Source organism: Cebus imitator, unplaced genomic scaffold, assembly GCF_001604975.1.
Source record: "Cebus imitator isolate Cc_AM_T3 unplaced genomic scaffold, Cebus_imitator-1.0 Scaffold366, whole genome shotgun sequence".
In the NCBI taxonomy this organism is placed as follows: Eukaryota; Metazoa; Chordata; class Mammalia; order Primates; family Cebidae; genus Cebus; species Cebus imitator.
The window spans coordinates 2,006,909-2,020,976 of NW_016107681.1; the positions used below are offsets into that span (position 1 = coordinate 2,006,909).

General features: G+C 39.1%; 1 protein-coding gene and 1 pseudogene across 1 annotated transcript in view; one reads left to right on the forward strand and one right to left on the reverse strand.

The window, feature by feature from the left end:
- Positions 1–14,068, reverse strand: part of OTC (ornithine transcarbamylase) — a 63,671-nt gene that overhangs the window by 6,330 nt on the left and 43,273 nt on the right. Inside the window, exons 6-9 of the mRNA XM_017507009.2 lie at positions 12,239–12,361; positions 6,974–7,027; positions 6,744–6,893; positions 3,067–3,204 (exon numbers count right to left, since the gene is read on the reverse strand). Coding sequence (XP_017362498.1) covers positions 3,067–3,204; positions 6,744–6,893; positions 6,974–7,027; positions 12,239–12,361 — 465 coding nt within the window. The remainder of the gene's footprint in view (positions 1–3,066; positions 3,205–6,743; positions 6,894–6,973; positions 7,028–12,238; positions 12,362–14,068) is intronic.
- LOC119468012 overlaps positions 12,291–14,068 on the forward strand; it is a 6,017-nt pseudogene continuing 4,239 nt past the window's right edge.

Below are 14,068 nucleotides of genomic sequence, written 5' to 3' on the forward strand. Positions count from 1 at the left end.
AGGGAGACTCTATCTTTAAAAAAAAAAAAAACGAATAAAAATTTATTTGCCAATAAAATAGGAATTTAGTGTGGATGATCTCTAAGGTCCCATCCCACTTGAAAATGTTATGCTTCTATGAATTGTACAGGTTGTGTGGTGGCTGCACACTATTCTCTTTTTTCCAATCTCCAATGCCTGGCAGAGGATGTGGCACAGAGTAAATGCTCACTGTATGGCTGCTGAAATGAACAGAACTCAAAGGGACCTCCAAATCATCTAGCTCATCTTTAAAGATGACATAAAGAGCGCAACACATGCATCATCACTTCCTTTCTAGTGTTCATGTAAGGCATGCTAATCAGTTATGCCACTCCTGTCTCATACCACAGGCAGACTCAAAATCCTCAACTGAGAATTCCTGTAGCCTGGTGATGGGATTAAAAATTAAAACTCATTTGCCATCTCTATGGCTCAATCTGCTTATTTTACAGGAGAGGACACTGGTACCTAGAGAATTAATACTTACCTAAGATGACACAGCTGACTAGTATTAAGGGCAGTTACAGAAATTAAGTCTCATCACTCCCAGGGGAGCATTCTTTCCAAGTTAGACTCTCTACTTTCATTTTAACACAATTCTGTCTCTTGATCTCTTTAAAATATTTTCCTCTAATAATAGTGGGTAACTCAGGGGTAGAGGGAATGGGGAGATGGTAAGATCTAGATGGATGGAAAAAATGGGTGGATGTAAGATTTCACTGTAAATATTTCAACCATGTGAATACATGACATATTTAATTTTTTAAGTAGATTGGTTTTAAAGATGTTGTTTAATAAGCTCTTTAAAAATTCAGAACTTCGGTGCATCTCCATAATTGATGTTTTGGAAAGTTTCCTTTTAGCTTTCCCTACTGAATTTCTACAAAGGACTTACTTTAATGCATTTACTTGATTTATCTTTGTAACTTCAATTGTCTTCTGATGAAAACAGAGCTCAAGGAAAACGTTTTGCTGTGTCTCTTTCTGAGGTATGTGGTTGGAGAGCTCACATTTTCTTCTTTGTCATCTAGATCTTTGCTACGCAAAATGTGGTCTACAGGACAGTGGCACCTGCATTAACTGGATCCTTATTAGAAGTGCCAGCCTGGCATGGTGGCTCATGCCTGTAATCCCAGCACTTGCGAGGCTGAGGTGGGTGGATCATTTTAGGTCAGGAGTTCGAGACCAGCCTGACCAACATGGGGAAACCCCGTCTCTATTAAAAATACAAAAATTACCTGAGCATGGTGCCACCTGACTGTAATCCCAGCTACCTGTGAGGCTGAGGCAGAAGAATTGCTTGAACCAGGAGGCAGAGATTGCAGTGAGCCGAGACTGTGCCACTGCACTCCAGCCTGGGCAACAGGGAAAGACTCCATCTCAAAAAAATAAAAATAAATAAATGTGCCAAATCTCAAGCCTGATCTTAGACCTACAGAATTAAAATCTGCACCTTAGCAAGACCCCTAGGTAATATAAGCGCACATTAAGGCTTCAGAAGTACTGGTCTAGATAACAAGGCAATTAACATTTTGGCCAAAGTTAGTGCCCTGAGGTGGCAAGCTGGAAAGATGAGGTGAAAAAAATCATCCCTGTTATTAGATATGACAAATTTAGGCCTAACACACAACCTTCTATTGAAAAGGGAGTCATGGTTGGCTTGCAAGCAGCCATAGATGAGGTTGAACACCCACTTATTTTATAGGGTCTGTATCAGATCAATAATGAATATGACAATAATGAGTGTAATAACTATAATAATATTTGCCACGTGTTATATACTATACTAAAAGCTTTACACATATTATTTTAATGTTCAAAATAACCCTATTCTAATTTATAGATTAGATAAATAATTAGCAGCTAATCCTTTCCTGCTTGCTTTTCTCTACTCCAGAGGCTGAAAGCTAAAAACTACATTTCCCAAACTCCCTTGCAGCTAGAGTACAGCCATGCCACTCAGCTGCATCTACTCCAGACTTGGATGCAGAAGTGAACAACATGCAGTGGAAGCCGTCTTTGGAGAGATTGGATCTTCTGCTACATATGCAGGTAGAGAAATCTATTTCAGCTGTGGTAGCTATAATGGAGTATCTGACATCTGGTTTCAAGGTACCAGGCTGTGTCAGTGGTGTTCTGGCTACAAAAGAACCACAGTGTCATTGGGCAATTTTTCTGCCTGTGTTGTCCCTGGCTATGTGGTGTCCAAGAATTATTCACTGCACTTCCTTTCCCCAAAGATTCTGGGAGCCTCTTCATGTCTTTTAATACATTGCTTTCCATTATCTACCTAGAGTGGACTCTCATTTGCAAGTAAGACCCTGGCTGATATAGTAATTGAGACCAGTTAAGTCACTAAAAGCTAAAAAATGGTGCAGCTAAGTTAGATATGTCAGTACTATTTTCCAGAGCAGGTGACATTTGGGATATTGTAAAACAGACATATGGTTAATATTTCCTAGAATGACAGTGAGGAAGATGAAACTAGTGGCTTTATCTGAAAGGGACCATTAATTTTTAAGATAAGTTTTCCCATGAAATTTGAAAATGTTCTATACCTAAATACATATGTATCTCTATGGCCAAACTCAAAGAACAAGTGTCTAATCTAGTCATAAAGTAAGGAATGGAATGAGGGAAAAGAGAAGGAAAAAAGTAAGATGTTTTGAATGCCCGTTTTGTACAGAAACTAAATTAGGGGCTTCTCTAAACATGAACAAACAGATTCCAAAATAAGAATTATACAACTTATAATGGTTGGCAAACAATGGTAACTGGTGCTCAGGCTGATCAAGTGTGGTAAGAATTTTGGTTAAAATAGATTTATTTGAAAGGAGATTAATCTCACCCCATGCAAAAACGTTATAAATGCTAATAAGCACTCATGATCTATTATAAAGTTCCTGGAAGAAAATAGATGTTACATGAGCAATTAATGTAGTTGGAGAATCTCAGTTGCTTATTATTTCCCCAAAGGCATGAATGACCAAGTTGGAACCACACAAAGAACATCTTCTTATCCTCCATTCCTTGTTTCTTGCTTACCATGATTGTCCACTTTCTGTTTTCTGCCTCTGGGAACACGAGTGATTGTGGAGAATAAAAGACTTCATCGTCCACTTCTTCTGGCTTTCTGGGCAAGCAGTGTAAAAATGTCCAGTCAGAGGCAGCAACTTTAGCAGTCTAAAGAAATGGGGATAAGACCACATTTTGTCTATTATATGTGGCCGTCGTATTTGTTTTCTTCAGTATTTAAAAACGTACATGGCCTGCAGTCAGAGATCAATGCAAAGGGAGAGACAAAGGAGCAAAGCGACAGTTTTATCTCAAGATACCCATGGGAAATGTACCTGGTACTTTCAACTTATGGAATTTTAGAGTCTTTTTTTTTTTTTGAGAAGGAGTCTCACTCTGTGGCCCAGGCTGGAGTGCAGTGGTAAAATCTTGGCTCACTGCCACTTCTGTCTCCTGAGCTCAAGCGATTCTCCTGCCTCAGCCTCCTGAGTAGCCGGAACTACAGGCATGTGCCACCACGGCCAGTTAATTTTTTGTATTTTTAGTAGAGACGGGATTTCACCATGTTGGCCAGGCTGGTCTTGAACTCCTGACCTCAAGTGATCTGCCCACCTCAGCCTCCCGAAGTGCTGGGATTACAGGCATGAGCCACCTTGCCCAGAAAGTCTTTTTTTCTTTCTTTTTTTTTTTCATTTAGGAGAGCATCACTTCAAGTTAAATCATTAACTCAGTTTTCTGGTATTCTGTTTAGTGGAAGAGTGGACATTTCAGTAAATAACTCTACTAATGTAATATTTGGCTGATAGCAAAAGTCACCAATTTTAGTCCACTATATTTAAAAAGTTGCTTTGGTGTGGTAATATTATTTTTTGAGCTTATCTCCAAATTATTATCTTTAGCACTTGAAGCATACTCCATCACTAGTTAAAACAATTTAGATAAAAGCACTGAGGTAGGAGTGAATTAAATAGGATTATAAGCACTATGCATTAGATTTTTCATTCTTAATGCAAAAGTACTAGCAGTTTTAATGTTCTCCAACAGTTAATTCCTGAAAGTTATATTTCCCTATATATTTCTGGTGTTCACATACAAATGCAAAACTACATTCCTTCATACTTTCTTAACTCAAAATTACTGCCTTTGTACTAAAATTTTGTTTTACCACCCACCCTAGCTCTAGGTTCAGAACATTTTGGATTTCTAAAATACCAGCAAAATTACATGGGAAAAAGTAATATTTATACATGCCATACAAAAGTAAAATGACTATTCTTCAGGCCCACAGTCCCAATACCAGAAACACATGTAAGATTGGCCAAGCAGGTATAAGTATGAAGTGATTTATGTAATTTAAAATATCTCCATGAAAATATATGCCACGTGTATGATAAGGAATTAGCCATAATATATAAAGAGCTCCTATAACCAATAATAGAAAAGGCAAAAATAGAAAATGGGCAAAAGATATAGTAGCAATTTATAGAAAAAGCAGCAATGAATAGGAACACTTTTACACTGTTGGTGGGAGTGTAAATTAGTTCAACCATTGTGGAAGACAGTATGGCGATTCCTCAAGGACATAGAAATAGAAATTCCATTTGACCCAGCAATCCCATTACTGGGTATATATCCAAAGGATTACAAATCGTTCTACTATAAGGACACGTGCACACGAATGTTCATTGCAGCACTGTTTACAATAGCAAAGACCTGGAACCAACCCAAATGCCCATCGACGATAGACTGGATAGGGAAAATGTGGCACATATACACCATGGAATATTATGCAGCCATCAAAAACGATGAGTTTGGGTCCTTTGCAGGGACATGGATGAACCTGGAAACCATCATTCTCAGCAAACTGACAGAAGAGCAGAAGATCAAACACCGCATGTTCTCACTCATAGGCGGGTGTTGAACAATGAGAACACATGGACACAGGGAGGGGAGCACTACACACTGGGGTCAGTTGGGGGGAAACAGGGGAGGGATGGTGGGGGGTGGGAAGCTGGGGAGAGATAGCAAGGGGAGAAATGCCAGATGTAGGTGATGGGGAGGAAGGCAGCAAATCACACTGCCACGTGTGTTCCTATGCAACAATTTTGCATGTTCTTCACATGTACCCCAAAACCTAAAATGCAATAAAATAAATAAATGGGAAAAAAAAAGCAGCAATGGCCAATAAAAATTAAAAGATGCTTAACTTCATTAGTTATCAAGGAATTGCAAATTTTAAAAAAAGATACCATTTTCCTCCATATTTAGAAAAATTAAAAATGTAGATAAAAACTAAAAATGGAGAGTGTATGAAAAAATAACTATAATATACAGCTGCAGGAGTATACATTTCTAATCTTCTTTGAGTGAGCAACTTAGCAGCACTCTCATATTTTAAAAAGTATATACCATTCCACCCAAAAATAATTCTTCTCAAGATCTTATTCTCCAGTAATATTTGCACAAATAAATATGGATAAGCAAGTTCATGCAGCATTTTTGTAATCATTATTCTCAGAAATAGCCTAATTTATTAATTGGAAACATTTTAAGTAAATTACAGTGCCACTTATCCTTTGGAATTCTATGCAGCAACTAAAAAGAATAAAAAATATCTAAATGAATGGACAAGAAAATCTAAGATTTGTTAAGTGGAAAAAGTAAGAATAATAATAAATAATAAATAACAATAAATAAATAATGTCTAAAATACCATTTATGAAAAATCAATAGTTGTGTGTATTGAGGCATATATATGTAAATGCACAGAAAAGGTCTGCAAAGAGACACATCGTATTATTAAACAATGGCTACCTCTAGGAAAAGTCACTATTAAAGGGATGGAGGAAAGACATTTTTACTTTTTATTTTTCAAACTTCTGTTCTATTTTATATGTAACAATAAAGAACTTGTATTTGTGTATTACTTTATCAATACAATATTAATTGTACTTGCTTAATCCCTTTTTCCACCAAAGCGGATTTGTTGCTTTGCTGACAAAACCCTAGTGTGCACCTGGCTTTTAGGGTATTCCTCCAGAACGCTGCTTCTCAAAGTGTGGCCCTGGAGGCAGCAGCATTGCATCACCTGGGAACTTGGCAGAAATGCAAATTCTCAGGTCTCACCCTGACCTACTGAATCAGAAACCCTGGGGATGGGACCCAGCCAGCTGTGTATTAACAACTCCTCCCGTGATTCTAAGACCTGCTCAAGACTGAGAAGCACTGCTCCAGATCTTACTGGAAGGCAACCAAATGAATGAGTCCCCTGGGAATGCCCTGGAGGGTGTTAACAAAACTAAACTGGATTTAAAGATCCTTGGAAAATAGAGGCAAGGACTAGCCTGAGGAGCATAGTTATGGGGCTTTTCTTAGGGGAGAAATCAGAAGAAACTGCATGCATCAGAAGTAACCTAATTTCTCTAAACACACAAAAGGTAAAACACTGCAATGCCTCAATTCTTGTGAGAGGGAAAAGCCTGCTCTTCTCTTCTGAGTTTCAAATTCCTTCATCCAGCACAAAAAATGCCTTTCCAAAGGACACAGCTAATCTTTGGAAGGAGAGAAGTCCCTAGGGGATATAATCAGTGAGTCCTTTTATGGGGAATGAAAGGACAGTCTGCTCCCCCTAAAGTGAATGAGTGATTAGATGGTTCTGGCCTTTATGAATGGAATTAATGAACCTTCAGAGAGGCATCAATTTGTACCTTCATTGTAACCTGGTAACCTTGGAAAGCCTGGAGCCGCTTTTTCTTCTCCTCTTCTTGTCCCATGCTTATCCAAGTGTCTGTAATTAATACATTGCCTCCTTGCGCTGCTTCCAATGGATCATTCGTCAGCAACAGCTTGGTACCGTTCTAGCATACACAAGCATGCTGGTTAAATAACTTCATGGGACATTAAAAGGCAATAATACTTTTACATGTAAAGAGCATACCTCTTTGGCATACTGCTCTGCCAACTTGGTTACACTAGGATCCGGCTCATAACCCTACAGGAAGAAGAATTTAACTGTTATTTAGGTAATTTTATTATACATGTTTTCTTACATATGCATTATTTTCTTTTCCATATCTCCTCTCCTTCCCTTTCTCAAGATGTGGTCCCATCGTGTTCAGTAGAATATGATTTTTACATCTACAATTCCAAAACTTAATAATGCCTTTTGGAATTTAAAAAGACAACCAATTGTCCCATCTTTCTTTTATTATTTCTGACTTCTTTAGTCATAAAGGCAAACACAAGGCATGGTGCTTTCTAACTCTTGGAAGCACCTCTTCTGGTTTCCATAATGGATTAAGAGGATTATATTCATAATTATACAAATGAATGTATGTTTGTCTTTGCACATGCTATCCTTTTTTGTCTGAAATTCTTTCTTCTACCACTCCATGTGGATAACTTTTTTAGGTTTCAGTTGAAATGTCCCCTCCTCAGAAAAACCTTCCCTGACCATCCCAGCTAAATACTAACAGCTCCCTTTTCCCTACCACACATCTCCTTCTTTTGCATTCCCCAGCAAGCATTTTGAGTGCAAGGTGCTTGCTTTGAAAGACATTGACAGAACAAATGCATTCTTTTTGCTAAGATTATATATTTGTTCAGGATGGTTTGGTGAGGGCAGGGTCAGACTCCATAGAGGCAAGCTAGGTGCCTACGGCAAAACATTTAAGGAAAGCCTAGAAAAATATTAAAGAAACACGCATTCTCAGGGTCATCCATGCACAGATTTTGCACCCTAGATTCTTTACTTGCTCAGCCTAGTCCCTACTCTGGGTGAGGGGACATCATGGGAACAGCTAAAGCTTGCCAAGCTATCCCAGGCCCCCACAGGCAGCCTTCCTGCCTCTACCCTCACTCTCCAACCTATTCTGTACACAACAGCAAGAACTATTTTTTTTTTTTCTGAAGACTCCGATGTTTACTACTTGTTTCTTAAGTCAAAGCTGATTAAGAGCATCAAGGCTCCCCACTTCCATCCCCTGCTTCTGTCTCTTTTAATTATTCTCAACATCTTGCTGTGGAAAAGCCAATCTTATTGTCGTCCCTGTACAGATCTTGCCCTTTTCTGCCATCACAGCCTTTCACCCTTGAACACCTCCTTTCTTGTCCCCTCCTGGGCGTCTTCATCACAATGTGTCAGCTCCTAAAAACTCTAGCCCAGCATCTCCTCCAAGACCCTCCATACGGAAGTCTTGTTAGTTCAAACACCGTAATTATCGTCACCTTCCTCCATCCTTCTCATTTTCCCAAATTCTTAGCATTGATTATGAGTTGATTTTTATCACTTTTCACTGAGGCATTGTGGTGAACGCTGTGGTATGCTTCCCAGATACCCCTCCATGAATAATCATGAATAAAGGACTTATTCCCCCAGCGGCTGGGAGTGCTGCCAGAAGATGGCATTCAGCTGTCATCCGCTTTAAGCACTGCCTCAGCTGCAGAGATCAGCCTCACTCAAGGTCACACACCCTTCCGGGGCAACCCACATTCAATGGCTGATTGACAGGAGGGTATGAAAACCTGACCCCCTCTGCCCAACTCCAGACAGCTGAATGGACATCGCAGATCCAGAACTTCCCATGAGATCAGCCAAGGCTATTGTTGGGCCTGCATCGTAGCTCAGCTTCTCCCTCTTCTTATTCCTGCTTCCTTCCCTTCCTTTCCACAGTTGTTGATTTCAAGGGCACATGCTAATAAGCATCCTGCCTGTCCTGCACACTAGCTAAACTCTGAGTCTGCTTCCCAAGAAACGCACCCTGTGACAGGCATGTTTAGGTTTATTTGTGAAATTGTGTTTATTTGCACATAATTGTCTACCATAGTTTCTTCTTCTATTAAAATATTCTTGAAAGAAGAAACTACTCTGATGTCAATGAAGATGCCTGCAGACATTTTAGCAACTTTACCACCCGCATATAGCCATGAATTCTGGAGCCTTGTTTATACAGATTTGGGGAAAGTAATTAATAAAATCTAGCTAATTTAGCAACTAATGTTGTAAATAGCCATACTGGTAAACATAAATGAAGAGATTTGGATATTACCCCAAGTGCCTCCTACCCTGAAAATTTAGCCTTCCCTTTGGAGAGTAGGTTTTATACTCCCTAAGTATAATAATTCTTAGAAAAGGAATCAATAAGTACTTAGAGAACCAACAGAGAGGTTTAGAAATTAGAAAATCACCCAACCTTGCACGCACTGAGCCATGACTTAGAATATAGAGAGGAATTCGTTACTCACATCTCAGCTTTCAATACTAAATCACTCACTAGCCTTTACATAAATTATAAAACTAGACAAAGAAGGTGATTAACACACCTAGTTCAGTCTAAGTATTCACTTAGAACAATGTTAAAATCATTACTACTGATAGTTTATGGAGCAATTTTACAATCATGAACAAAATTATTTTTTCTTGAACATGTAAGTTATTCTTGGTTAAAGAATGGGGAAATAGATTAATCATGGCCTTGGAAACTTCTCAGTGTTTCTAAAATTTACAATAAATCTCCTAGCTTTATCTTTAAAGGAAACAGGTCTACTAACAACTGAAGACTTACAAATTGGTGGAATGACTTTTGCACTATCAGACTTTTCAGAAGACCTTTCAAAACTCTTTTTTTTTTTTAATAAAAAAGATGGGGTTTCATCATGTTAGTCAGGCTGGTCTTGAACTCCCAACCTCAGGTGATCCGCCCGCTTTGGCCTCCAAAGTGCTTGGGTTACAGGCGTGAGCCACCACACCTGGCCAACTTTTCAAAACTCTTACTCCCACCAAGATTTAACCAGGGTTTAGTACTCTTTATCATTTAAATAAGTTTCTGCATAAGAACAATACTGCAATTACTGTGTAATATTAGAATTTTTTCCTTTGATGTTAATAAAACATCTTTGGCATGCAATAAAATGTTTAAACTATATATTCTTCAACAGAATAAAGCCTTCCAAAAGAACTTTATAGAAGGGAACAATTATTGTTAATGTATGTTTTATCTGTGGGAACCAAATACAATGAGAATTTGCATTAATATAGAGCCTTTCTTCAGACTAGCTTTGTATGTAGAGTGTACTCACCCTTCCCGTAAAGTGAATAAAAGACACCATAAGCACATTATCAGATCTGACCCTTATTTGAGTTCACACTGAATAAAAGAAGAGAATTATCTGTTGTAAGGGTCATCTCTCTGAGTCCCCCAAATTTACTATAATAGGATGACTTCCATGCATGAAGTACATTTCTTCTATGGCAGGTGTACTTGGATGAATAGTGTTCTTCAAAATTCATGACCACCCAGAACCTCAGAATGTGAGCTTATCTGGAAATGGAGTCTTTCCAGATATAATTAGTTAAGATGAGGTCATACTGGATTAAGGTGGGCCCAAATTTAATATGGCTGGTGTCCCTATAAGAAGAGGGGGATTTGTACAGAGAGACACAGACACAGAGGGAATGTGATGGAAGCAGAGATTGTACCCACAAACCAAGGAACGCCTGGGGCTACCAGAAGCAGGAAGAGGCAAAAAAGGATCCTCCCTGAGAGGCTTCGGAGAAATTGTGGCCCTGTCAACACCTTGATTTCAAACTTCTAGTCTCCAAGACTGTGAAAGAGTAAATTTCTATTGTTTTAAGCCATGCAGTTTATAGTAGCTTGTTATGGCAGCCCTAAGAGTCCAAGACAGCAAGATGGATTGACCCACAATGGTTTGGTAAAAACACCTGCTGAAAGCATTTCGTGGTGCTTTATTTTGTTTGGACCGGATGCAACAGATGATGCTGGTGCTCTACCCAGAGGCCCCTGGGGTATCCCTTTTTATAGCTTTTGCTCCCTTCCCCAGTTTCAGTGTTTTTAACACCTAGCGCTTGCAGTTCATCTTCAGGAGACAGCTCTCTGGCTACCAGGCTGCTTTTCCCATCAAAAGTGCCAGAGATTTACCACTCCACCTCTTCTGCTGCCCTTGACCAATGCTGGGATAACTTTAGGGCACAGCTTATGCTCCAGAGATCACCTGCGAGATCAGGCTGAAGCTACTTTCTGTGGGACTGTGCATGACACGGGACTAGGATGACCAAATCAACTTGGTTTGCCGGACTCTCAATTTTAGCACCCAAAACCCCACATCCTTAGAAATCTCTTGATCTTCAGCAAACCAGGATGGTTGGTCACTGTAAATGGCATCCTTGCTTAGATTCTTCCCTTTCCCTGTCCTGCTCCCCCTAATCCCCTAGGGATCTCCCTTGGGAGTACTTCCTTAATAAATCACCTGTACACAAATCCCCATGGCAGTGTGCTTGTGGGAAACCTGGCCTAAGACTGATATTTAGTAATGGTGCTGGAACATTTATTTTTCCATATGAAATAATATATATAAATAAAAATATATACCATCTAGGTTTCTGTAAGTGCACAATATAATATTCCCACAACAACAAAGTCACCAAAGGACCCATTTCTCTGAACGTGTCCCTGCTATGAAACCACATATGACTGTACAGTGAGATAAAGTCTCCCTCCTACCTCTAGCCTCAAACCTCCCAGTTCCCCTCCTCAGAGGCAACGATTATTACCAGTTTCTTTTATATCAAAAGGGTTACATTGGGCCTATGAAAGAAGTCATGCATTCCATACATGCTGTAAGAGATAGCAGCAAGGTAGGAAGTATGAAGGAGTCATTTTCATTCCCACATGGGGCTCAAATTTTAAAGGCCAAAAGGCCCCCAGAGTTGAGTTTCAAAACACTAAGCTGGTGTAGATGCCATCACCATGATCCTCACATTGAATTCACATTTTTCTATCAAATTGCAGTATTAGAAAAATGAGTGGCATTCCCGTGTGTTCAGAATTCTATGCTGCCTGGATTTTATTGCTTGCTTCAGCCTTTGTGGTGGTAATGCACGACGATGCCAATCATCATAATGGCCTATAGCAGGGTATTCAAAGGGATAATTCAGGCATGCTTTTAACACCGTCTCATAGAATAAAAGGCATCGGTCAAGGCTATCTCTTATTGTAGAGATGGGAAATTGGACTCTCAAGAGGCCAGATAGCTATTTAATAGTAGGGCTTGTAACATAACCTAAATTTTGTGGCCTCACCTGTGCTATTATACATAAATGGAAGAGAGTTTTTTTGTCACTGGGTAATTGCATCTGAGGGTGATTTAAGAGGGAGGTTAGTTTCAAGGCAAAAAGTTTCCCTACCTTTGGAGTAGCTGCCTGAAGGTGCATACCGAATTTCGCTGCACTCATCATGATGGAGTGCAGGATATTGTTCCCATCCCCAATCCAGCTGAGGGTAAGACCTTTCAGAGAGCCATAGTGTTCCTAAAAGGCAAGGGATAAAGGAGATAAAATCCAGGAGTAAATTCGCTTATGTGTAGCAATTATTAAGTTTAAAATAAATAGTCTTAATCGCAATATTAGTGCCTTGTTAGAAGGAATGAATTCCCAATTTTTTTTGCATTACACAGAGCAATTCAATAATATGAATGTACAATCACAAAAATGTGGCAAAATGTCTTAACTATCTTAAACCAAGACATCATATGAACTTGTGCAGCGACTAAGAATTTCATACATTTCAAATCTGAATCTTAGTTGTATTCATTCACTGGATGCAAATGAGCACCATGGATGTCCAAACATTGAGACACTGTCCTTGGCCCTGGAGATATAACAATGGACAAAGGAGGCAAAAATCACTGCTTTTATGGAGCTGACATTATTTGATATGAGAAATGGGAAATACAGGATACCTGGAATAAATAGTATAGCATGGTGGATCAGACCATGTTCCCATTATACGAAGTTGACAAATATGCTCAATAATACTGTTAGTATTATGGCTCATGCCTGTAATCCCAGCACCTTGGGAGACTGAGGTGGACGGATCACCTGAGTTCAGAGGTTCAAGACCAGCCTAGTCAACATGGTGAAACCTCGTCTCTACTAAAAATACAAAAATTAGCTGGGCATGGTGCACACCTGTAATCCCAGCTACTCAGGAGGCTGAAGCATGAGAATCACTTGAACTCAGAAGGCAGAGATTTCAGTGAGCCGAGATCATGCCACTGCACTCAGCCTGGGTAACAGAGTGGGACTTAGTCTCAAATAATAATAATAATAATAATACTTTTGGTTGTTTATGGCTATAGATGTGTGTAAATATACTAACATCAGGATAATAATTTCTTTGCGGAGGGGAAGAAAATGAGATCAGGCAGAGTTACATGGTGGGCTTCAACTCTATCTGTAATGTTTTATTGAAAAACAGCAAAGAATTATGAAGTAACTACTCCATCACATTAAAAATTGACAAAACTGTGTGAACACATGGATGTTTGTTTTGTTTTCTTAAAGTGTCTGTAGGTTTCACATATTTTATATATTTAAAAAGATTAAAAAAGAGAAAGGCCAAGCAATTTGGAGATCACAGAACTGCTAGTTAGCAAAGCTAGAATTTAATTCCAGATCCCTCTGATTCAGATTCCATGCTCTTAACAAGCTGCTATTTATTCATTCAGTTCCTGCTTTGAGTATTTCCTATATGAAGGCATTGCACGAGGTCCTACAGGGGACATTATGGTGAATAGGACAGTTCATTGTCCCTCAATGAATCTATAATCCAGTAATGATAAAGCCCCAGGGGGAAGCATTAAATTATCTGGTGTATATGTAAAGCCACACCCACAGACAGCCACTTTGGTATCTGACATTATTATATCATCTTCTCTGCATGGATCTTATCCTCATTTCCAAAGTGTTTCATTTTGAACTTAATTTCACATTTAAATGTGCGTAGTTTATTCAAATGTGGAAGAAGATGGGCCTATCCAGTTTACCTTGTCTGCTGAGAATCATCCATAGACATAGAAACCATGGCTGTTAGGATTTCCAGGGGCAATACCATGTAGATTGGCTGTGGCAAACCAAACAAGAGGAATCTTTCAAAGTTATTCAAGTTCCTAATTTGGAAAGTCTAGAATGGCTAAATTTGAGCCTTGATTCTATAAATTCTGCATATTCTTAACC